At 62.8% G+C, this 10,598-nt stretch overlaps 1 protein-coding gene across 1 annotated transcript; it reads right to left on the bottom strand.

The window, feature by feature from the left end:
* Positions 1-6,059: 6,059 nt before the first annotated feature.
* GGS23DRAFT_546685 (uncharacterized protein) lies at positions 6,060-8,269 on the bottom strand. The gene has a single exon (XM_051515047.1). The coding sequence runs from the start codon at positions 8,261-8,263 to the stop codon at positions 6,188-6,190; it is 2,076 nt and encodes a 691-aa protein (XP_051377374.1). The 5' UTR covers positions 8,264-8,269; the 3' UTR covers positions 6,060-6,187.
* Between the last annotated feature and the right edge of the window lie 2,329 nt (positions 8,270-10,598).

The raw sequence follows: 10,598 nt of genomic DNA, 5'->3' as shown, positions 1-10,598 counted from the left end.
AGAGTTGCTACACCCATCGTACGAGTACCTTCATGGACGCACTAGCCTGGCGAGTTTCGTGAATCTAGAGAGTGAAGAGCGACAGGGTGACATGGCACAGGCAGGTGTACATCTATCAGTACGACTCGGCTACTCGCCCACATGCGTCTGCATAGACCCTATATGAATCCCGACGCTATCCCCACGGCCCACAGACATGCGATGTAAACCAGCCAGCCCCCCTTCTCTGCCCTGTAGGGCAACAAAGGTTCACTGAACCCTGCCCAGGGGGCGGGAGCGGACGATGCTCCGGGTATACATACCCGCTGGCCCAGGTAGCGGGCGTGTAAGGGTGTGGTAGGTATGAATCAACCACGTATCCCCCGTGTAACGTGGGTGCTCGTCCCCTATTATTATCCTCATACGATCCTCGCTTGCACGGTATCTTTTGCTTTTACGTGTGTAGGCAGCCCGCATAACACATAAGCAACGTGACCAGTCATATCGTCTCTGGCTCGTCACTACCTGGGAGCTGGCGTCGGGCGGCGCCAGGGATGCTAGAAGAAGCAAGTAAGTAAACAATGCTGGATCCCCCGGTCTTCTCGATCTGCGGCTCCTGTACCAACCCCGATCTGCTTTCCCTACCGAGAAACCCGGCTCTCCGCCCTCGCCAGTGACACATTACACCTATCACACACTCCCTGCCCGCCTCGGGCTGGCCTGTCACCTACGTACGTACCCTAACCCAACCGAGACTGTCACGACCGGCCGAGCCTAGCCCAATCTAGTCCAGCCCAGGCGCAGGGACGCGCTGTCCGGCTCACGGGACCTGCTCGCGCCGGCACACATGTGTATGTATGTATGTATGTATGTATGTATGTATGTATAATAGACATGCGATGGGGGTGCAGTAGTGCAAAGTTGGGCGAGCGGGAAGGACCCGAGCCCGAGGTCGGACAGGCGGGAAGAGCTCCGGCAAGCCCGGGTCACCAACCCTAAATCCACCACCGCTGCCAACTACCAGCTCCGGTGCCGCCGGGGGTGAGGAGGGCTCTGGGGCGGTCGGTTCCGAGGACCTGGCAAGTCGAGACAAGGCAGCCGGCGAGCGACAGAGATTTGGCATGAGCGCAGGTAAGCAGAAAGAAGCCAGACCGGAAAAGAAGTAAGCAAGTAAGCATGGCTCGTCACAGATGATATGTAAGCGGGCGCTCACTTGGGGGGGCCCCCAAACCCGGCCCCGCCCAGGCCATCATGGCCCAACGTAATACAGGTTATACGCCCGCGGTTTCGACCGCCGGATGAGGGCCAGGGGAGCAAGCTTGCTCACCCGCATCTTTTCCAACACACATATGTACTTAGCTGTCTTACCGCCGCATCGATGACCCCTGTCCATTACCTGATCGTATTCACATCGCCTGCTACCCCTTACCTCTCTCGCCCTCCTTACACGCCGTATGCGTACAGACGTTCCGCCCAAACGGGGGAGACTTACATGAGGCACGATGTCGGCACGATGTAGGTATACGTGTACGTACGTGAGCAAAACAAAAATGTTGGTATGACGGGGCATTCGCTGTCGAGACGAGGAACGACTAGGTGTGCTCTACGTGCCTCTCTTGTCCTGTATCACACACACACATGGTCTCTCTCTCTCTTACGTGGTACACTCGCAAAGACACGCCTGCACAAATGTATTACGCGCTTACACAAGCATCCACTCTCCCTGCTATACCTAGTCGGACAGATATCCTCCCTCAGCCGCCTAATTTCCCAACCTCGTGCCCACAGCCGTCATTGGTCCGAGTCCGAGCTCTCTCTCTCACCCTGTCACCCGCCCCTAACATGCATCGGCAGACCGCACCCGCGTAGCCAGCACCCGGCGTAGAGGGGAAGGGGGGGGGGAGCACTCTCACACCGGCGGCCCTGGCTACTGTGTAGAGGCATGTACTTGCCGTCCAGGCAGGGAGGTACGTGTACCTAGGTAATAAACCCGCAGCCGGGCCAAGGGACACGCGAGCCGTGGAGAGAGAGAGAGAGAGAGAGAGAGAGAGAGAGAGAGGAGGCATGGGAGCCGTGGTTGGAGGCGGGCCTACGCCTGGTGCGCACCTACGTGCATACTAGTATACGGCACGTACATACCGCGCCATCGTCGCCCTTCGCTCACACGCCCACCCCCTCTCCCCCCCCCCCCTCGGACCCACGTCCACGTCCACGCTCGCTGACGACATCCAAACTAACCGCACACCGTCAGCCCACCGGACGGTCCCCCTCTCCATCCCCACGTTCGCACCCATTACACCGCAGGGGACGTGCCTACGTAGGTACTACCTACCCACATAAGCGTCAGCAGCAGGTACGTGCCCACACACGACATATAGACGTCGACGTATACCTACCTATAGGTACGGGTTCCTCGTCCGCACGTATACGCCCGCCGCGGCAGGTGTACGCCTATCCGTGCCCATCGCCCGGAAAGTACAGGTAAGTCGACGGCCATCCGCGGCCGGCCATTGGCCGCTGGCCGCTCACCGCGCCGCGGGACTGCCTTCGCCGTGGAGGGTAGGGGGGTGGGCAGATGGACGCCGAGCGAGCGAGTGACGCGCCCTCGCTCCGCCCCGTCGAGGTGGCCAGAAGCAACGAGGCGAGGCACCGCGTGGGCGTCTCTCTCTCTCTCTCTCTGTCTTGCCTTGCCTCCGCTCGCCCTTTGCCCTGCCCCAGGGCGTCCCGACAGAGCGAGCAGCGGCGGGGAAGGGGGAAGGTGGAAACAAGCAGACCGGTAGGTAGGCAGGGGCGCGTGGCGCGCGCGCAGCCCAGGAGGTCACCGGGGCCGCGCCACCTCGTCTCGCGGGCACAGGCGTGTGCGGCCAACCTGGCTACTAGGTAGGTGACCCGACGGGGGGGGGGGGGGGCGTTGCTCTCTGTCAACAGTACATGCACATATCACATATGCATAATACACACACGTCGGCTGCGCACAGGCAGGTAGGTAGGCAGGGTAGACAGGTCTGCTCCGCGACGCAGACGCGGCCCCTCGACACCAACGCACCCTCCGCCGGGGCCCAGGCGGGCGGTCTGGGGGAACAGAGGGGAGGGGAGGGGAGGGGGGGGGGGGGGGGGGGGTCGGCCCTCGTCGGCTCTGCAAACGGACGCAGCGCGGCCGCGCGCTGGTAACCAACCGCGCACCTCAGACCTGGCTCTCCAACCACTCCATCTGCCTCCGCGGCACCACCACCCGTGCCCGCCTGCATGTATGTACGTAGGTATGTGCCTGTGTATCAAAACGTACGTATTCGCTCGCCGCCCGACTACCTGCTTGCCCGTTCCGGAAACCGAGGGCTTCCGTAGGGGGGAAACGCGTGCGTGGTGCGGCCAATGCGGAGAGAGCAAGAGAGAGAGCAGGTTGAGGAGAGGAGGGGAGAGGAGGCAAAAGGCCCTTGCCTCTCTCTCTCTCTCGCGCGCGCTCTCGCTCTAGCTTACTTACACCCAACAACACCTTACCTACTTACCGCTTCGTGCGACATCGCGCCCCCGTCCCCATAACGTACGTGGGTGCCGTAGACGTACCTAGTGGCACTATGAAGCTATACGGACATGGCAGGGGGGGGGGGGGGGAGGGTCTCCTAACTAGGTAGTTAGCCGGCGAGCTTGGACTGTCGTCCCCCATCCGTCTCTTGCACGATGGACTACATGCCTCCACGCCACGTCGGCTTCGGCGTCGCATAGGGGGGCATACACGCCCACGCGTGCCAACCTGCCTGCCTACCTACACACGTCCTCGCCCACCCCTATCCGGCAGGTTGCTATCACGTAGGTCGGGAGGTAGGTAGGTATCTACGCACGCACGCACGTCAGCTTCGTAGCTTACCTACACCGGGCAGCTTAGCTGCGCTGCCCTCCCCCCCCCCCGCCGATACCTCGGCAGGTTGGGGAGCCGTCCCCTTCTCTCTTTCTCTCTCTCTCTCTCTCGTAAGCCGGACGGACCACGCGATAGAGGGGCAGAGATAGATCGATAGAGAGAGAGACGCGGTAGCCGCCAGAGGGGCGAGGGCACCACGTTTCCCCCGCGAGAAGGCGACGGGGCCTGCCTCGCAGGCGTAGGTAGCCGAGACCTCGGTTCGGCGCCCAGCCAGGGAGTCGCTCGGTCGGCCACACACACACACACACACACACACACACACACATTTATCTGCCCGCCTCCCCCGCCTCCCCCCCTTTCTCCCTTTAGACCGGGCCAACTCGGCTAGATAGACGAGCGAGCGGTAGAAGCCATATTAGCGGCGGCGGCGGCGGCAGTCACCGGGAGTTTAAAAACACGCAATGCACATGGGCGATTTGCACAGGGGAACCTCGCCCGTACGGGCTCCTCCCAGCAGGCTGGACGAGACACACACACACACACACACACACAGAGAGAGAGGGGGGGGGGGAGCGAGAGTGAAGATAGCTGGCCGCTGGCAGCGCGTATCCGCCGTCTATCTATCTACTCCATCTATCTATCCTCTTGGCCCGTACACCGCACCTCCTCTCCACGCCCCTTTCGCCCGGCTCTTCGCGCGGCCCGGCCGAGCGCCGTGCCCCCCCCTCCCCCCCCCCCTCCTTTTCCCTCACCTCACCACACCTCACCTCACCTCACCTCATCCTCGCCCGTCTCGCCCCGCCTTCCCTCCTCGCTCCCGCGCCGCGCGCCGGCGTCAGGTCGCAACCGTCTGCGTATCCTGCCCTTTTTTACTCTCCCCCTCTGTCCCCCCTCGAAGCCTTCGTGGTAGAAGGGAAAAGGGGAGGGAAGAAGGGGGGGGTGGGCAGGGATAGCTTGAGAAAAGGGAAAAAAAGCCCATAAGAAAAAAAGAAAAAAAGAAACCACCTCCGCCCGGTGAACAGACGAAAGCGCTGTCTTCCCTCCAGTCGGGCAGCGGTCTGGTCTGGTCTGCCTGCCTGCCCCGTTCGCTAGATGTGTACGAATCGAGCCACACGCCCGCGCCCACACACGCCTACGTGCATCACACACACACACACACACACACACACACACCGCGCGCGCTTACCGGGTTAGACTGACCTTTCATCCCCCCCCCCCCCCTCTCCCCCCCCCTCTCCTGGCTGGCCTGGCCCGGACTATCTTCCTGGCGAGAGAGCCAGAGCCAGAGCCAGCCCCAAACTGGCACCGCGCCAGGCGTAGCGGCCAGGGCCAGGGGGCCCCGGAGCCGGAAGCCGGCGGGCGCGCAGCAGAGCAAGGAGAAGAACAAGCAGGAGAAGCAGAAGGGCAGCGCGCGGTGGCGTCGTTGGGCGCTTTGGACGTGCGCGTCGCAGTGCGCCGTTGCTTATGTACTTACCTCCTCCTCCCCCTTCACCCTTCACCCCCCCCCCCCTCTTTACCTAGGTAGGTAGGTAGGTAGGTAGGTGGACACGCAGAGTACGCTGAGGGTGGAGAGGGGAGGGGGGAAGGGGGGAAGGCGAACGGTGTGCTCGAAGGGCGGAGAGAAAAGCAAAGAAGCAGAAATGAAGGGGAAAGCTGAGAAGTAGGGTAGGGCAGGGCAGGGTAGGGTATGGCAGGGAGTCTTTCCCTCTCTCCCTGCCCCCCTGCCCGCCTCTCCTCCCTCCTATCACTTCCCCACTCCCCTTTTCGTTTCTTTGTTCTGGTGGCCCCCCCCCCTTCGAGCTGAGGTAGTTCGCGTGGCTTATTAGCTTATCTTCGCGCGAGAGCTTGTGTACAAATCCACCGTCCGCATACGTGTGTGTGTGTGTGTGCCCCCCATACGTGGTGGTGTATGTGTGTCGGCCCCGCGATCGCAGGTAAGACACAAGACACGACGGGGCAAGGCAAGGCAAAAAAGAAAAAAAAAAGCACCCGAAGCGGAAACATCACGCCGGCTTACGGCACGCTTCTTTCTGGGCGTACATCACCATCACACACCCACCACACCCACACCCGCATACACCCGTACACCCATATACGTCCGCAGGTACGTCTTGTTGGTTGGTATTGGGTCGTAGCGATTGCCCAGCCTGCCTGCTATAGTACGTCGAACGTTTCGAAGAAACACGTGCCGGCACCACCACCACCCGGCGAACAAGCTCGTTCCGCCCCCAATGACAATGCCTTGGTCATCGCTTTCAGATAGATGGCGCCTGTGTGCCGCGATCCGGATACCGGAAAATCTTCTTTTTTTCTCTGTCTGTCTCACCCTCCCCAACCCCCCCCCCCCCCCCTTCACTTCTTCACGAGCTTGTACTTCCCGCCGACGATCTCGAGCTCGCCGTCCGCCACCTTCTCGCCCAGGAACTCCTGGAGCTCCTCGCTGCTCCACGGGAACCCGTCCGCCATCAGCATCTTCATCATCATCGCGATCTGGCTCAGCGGCATCGTCGGGCTCGAGTTCGTCAGCATCCCCACGATGAACTGCCAGTACACCTGCCGCTTCTCCCGCTCCTTTTCGCTCATCCCCGGCGGCTTGGCCCGGAGCGGAGTCGTCGCCGTCACCGTGCCGGCGCCCTCGCCTCCCGACGCCCCCGCCTCCGCGGATCCTACCAGGGATGACGGCGGCGGCTGCTGCTGCTCGACGTCCGAGAGCCGCTCGATCACAGCGTAAGTATTGTTAGCCAGCCGGCGGAGCACCCGCTTCTGGACCCAGAAGCCGAGCGCCGCGGTGAGGAGGTCCTCGTCCATCTCGAGCTTCATCCACAGGTCGTCGAACGACCAGCTCGGCGCGCCCCCCTCGCCGAAGGCGTCGATGACCGCCGCCTCGTAAGTGTGCACCCGCTCGATCACCGTCCGGTCCTCGAGCTCGAGCTCCACCGTAGCCTGGCCGAGGTGGTTGAGCCACTTCATCTTGCGCGATGGCTTGAGGCGCTCAAAGATGGTCTCGTACATCTTCTGCATTTCTTCCACCTCCGCCGGCAGCGCGAACCGCTCCTCGCCGACCTCGGGCCAGTACAGCCGCGACAGGATCCTCGCGTGGATCGTCCAGACCCGGTCCACCTTGTCCGGGTGGTTGACAGCCCCGCGGTGGATGACGCCGTCGAGCCGCGCCGAGTCCTGGATGTCCTTGATCATCACGTCGCAGGCCTGCAGTGAAGACTCGCCGAAGCGCTTCTTCAGCAGGTCGAGCACGTCCACCTCCTGCTCGAAAGTCTTCTTCTCGGATAGCAGCCGCTCGCCTATGATGCCCTGAAATTCCTTAATAAAGACTTCCGGAGAGCCCAAGGCGCCGATGAGCGTCCCGATCACGTCCTCGGATTTTCGCCGCTTGTAGTTCGAGCCCGCGTCTACCGGGGGCGGGACCCAATCCAGGTCTTCCCATTCCTCATCCGGCCGCGCGAAGCCGTTGCGGCCGGGGTCTTGAAATAGCAGCTCGACGAGCTCGACGAGCTTCGTCTTACGCGCCTCGGAGTCGACCTCATCCCGATTGGCCAGCAGTCCCGTGACTATGATACGAACTGTGTCCTCGCGGGTACATAGGTACATCTGGAGGGAGTAAGCTACCCTGTCGAGCAGCACCCTGGAGTGGTCCAGCTTGTGAAACGTCCGGATCATGGCGATGTAGGTGCGTAGTATGTCCAGCGTCGAGCGCCCGGGGTGGAGCAGGCGCTTCTGCAGGGTGTTCGAGAAGGCGTCGGTAAGCTGGAGACGTCGCTGCGGCGTCGTGATGGCGTAGCGGAGGTCGTCGACCCCGCCCTCGCTGCTCGGCCAGCTGACGACGATGTCGAACAGCTCGTCGATGCGGAGCGCGGCGAGGCGCCCCGTGGCGATCTCCTTCCACTTCTCCAGGTCCGTCCAGGACACCTGCAGGCCGCCGCCGAGGCGGCCGGTAACCTCGACGGCCAGCCTCGCGCAGTGGTCCTCGACCCACACCGAGAGCTCCCTCACGCACCTCGGCTGGATCCTGACGCGCGCTGAAGTACGTATCCGCGACCACGCGTCATCCTCGTTGGGCTCCCACACGCCCGCGTACGTCTGCCGGATGTAGTCGACCGTGATGCCGTCGAGCAGCTCCGCGAATAGGATCTGGAACCTCTCGCCGGCGAGCCCCACGTCGCGCAGCGACTCGACGAGCTGCAGCAGCTCGCTCCTCGCCCTCTGCACCTCGTCGGCGTCCGCCCCCTCTTCTTTATCTTTGCCCCCGCCGCGACCGCTGCCGCTGGCGCGCACGCCGAGCACGGTCCGCATCAGCTGCCCGAGGACGGAGCGCAGCGCGGCCGCCAGCGCGGCGGACATGGAGTTGCCGACGAGGGCGTGGAGGTCGCGCCAGAAGCGGGCGAGCGCGCGCTCGGCGTCGGCCTCGCGCATGGCGCGCAGCACGAGGGCGAGCCCGAACAGGTACTGGCGGTGGGCGGCCTCGAGGGTGCGCACGCTGCCGAGCAGGACCTGGGCGCGGTCGGGCTGGCCCTCGCACGCGGCCAGCAGCGGCAGCACGTGGGCCGTGAAGTGCGCCCGCGCCTGCCGCGCGTGCCACCCCAGCAGGTCCGCCGTGCGCGCGGCGAGCGGGAGCCGCGTGGCCGGCTCGAGCACGTCGCGCAGCGCGTCGCGGAACTCAGCCTCGTCGACGTCGGCGTCGAGGCCGGTCTCCTGCGACGGCAGGGACCCGAACGAGTCCTCGACCGTCGCCGACGACGGCAGCGCGATCCGCGCCGTCACCACCTGCCACGCCCGGTCGAAGCGCGCCTGCTGCCCCGCGTGGGAGTTGCTCTCGGCCGCCGTCGGCAAGAAGAGCGGCGACCGCGACGTCGTGGCCGCCATGTCGGCGCCCGTAGGAGTCGTGATCGTAGTCGTAGTCGTAGTCGTAGTCGTAGCAACAAGCGTGACGCCCCCTTTTCTGGGCGGCCGGGCCGGGGGAGACCGGAAGGACGGACCCGAGAAAGAATAGGGGGAGGCGGCGGTCTCGGCGTGGAAGACGGACTGGAGGGCGCGTCGCTTGCGCGCGTTCCACTTGGCGTCTGCGGTCATCTTTTCCCGTGTTATGGCGGGTATCTGCTGGTGCTGGTGCTGACGCCTGTGTCATCCAATGGCGCCAGACGTTCGAGAGCACGCACGCCGCACATGCACAGGCCCCTTTTCCCCTTCCTTGGCTGCAGAGGGCAATTTGCTGCTGGTCTCAGGGGAACGGCGGAGGATTATTTTTAGGAGGCTGCCGTAAAGCCTCGCAGGGGAATGGCTTTCGATCGCTGCTGGCGGTGTTTTATTAGGAAGCTGTGAAAGCAGCGGAAATTGGCTCGACGTACTCGACCTCGATGCGGTATGGCGGAGAGGGACCAGGTTGGCGTCGCAGAGGTTTTGGTTAGGCCAGATTTGGCTGCGGCTGGAGGGTTGTTGGCGGTTGGACGGTCGGGCCTCTTTCAGGCAGGCGGTGAAGGCATACCCACCGTACCCCGTAGATGCGTTAGGTACCTAGGTACCTAGGCAGGTACTTATGCTAGCGCGGCGGCTACCTGCTACATGGGTAGGTACGTACCTCCAAGTAGAGGGCAAGAGAAGGTACATATAGAGGTGGGTAGAGGTAGGTAAGTACCCACGTACCTTCTAGGACCTCCAGGGCTCTCGCCCCCCGACGCGCTCGGTATACCCTCGATCCCTGAGCCTGGCATCGACTACAGGTACCACCCCGGGCACGAGGCCGAGGGCAAGTCTGCCTCGTGGCTTCGGGCGTTTATCGCAACATCCTTCCGCTACGCCCACGCCCCGGCCGTGGGCTCACGGTACATCCACATAGTACCTAGGTACATCCACAAGGTACATCCCACACGGCTCGCTGGCGGTCTCAAGTACCCGCGTACCCAGTCTTAGCGCAATTTCCTCCGCTGATACCGCATGTCGCATTCGTATGCAGGACGTTGGACCAGCACGAACCGCCTGACATCAAGTCATCTTGGAAAAGGCTCACTTATGCTATCGCCTACGTGATATATACCTCCTACAGAAGCTTGCAAGCCCGTCGCCCATCCATCCCACCCATACCCAGGCACGTCGGTACCAGCAGTCTCATCACTTCGTTCGTCCTAATCGAAAAAAGGAAAAGGAGAAGAACAAACGGTGCTTAGAATACCGGAGCGAATCAGCGCCGTCGCCATCTTCTCCTGCCATCACCTAACCGACCCTGTCGGTTCCTACCCTCCAGGCACACCACTTACACGCACTGCTACCGCGAACCACGGACCGAATACACACCTCCGCATCTGCGTGTCTGGGTCCGTAGGGAGCGACAGCGGACAACTAGGAGCGCAGTTGAACCCGACCAGATGAAAATGTCCGACTTGAGTCAACCAAACTTCCGAAGGGAGGGGGGGGGGGGGAGGATACAGGAGGGAGGGAGGGGGAGGAGAGGAGGGGGAGGGCGAGAAAGAGGAGGGCATCTGGCATCTGTCTTCGCCCACCCACCCAACCACACAACCACACAACCACACAACCACACCCCTTTCCCCCCCTTACCTTTCTCTTGCCTTGCCTTGCCTTCTCTCCTCCTTCTTCCCCTCTCCTTCTATAGAACCTTCCGGGACGACGCGGCGGCCGAGGTAATCTGCTATCTCGTCCCCATCCCCGCCGCCGGCGAATCACCAACCTTCGCCCACCTCCTGCATGCAGGTGACATGTGGGAGGGTAACGTGCAGCGGACGCAACACGAATAGAA

Source organism: Durotheca rogersii (genome assembly GCF_024521655.1).
Source record: "Durotheca rogersii strain YMJ 92031201 chromosome Unknown GGS23scaffold_1, whole genome shotgun sequence".
NCBI classification, from domain to species: Eukaryota; Fungi; Ascomycota; class Sordariomycetes; order Xylariales; family Xylariaceae; genus Durotheca; species Durotheca rogersii.
This window is presented reverse-complemented; position numbering and strand designations above follow the sequence as displayed.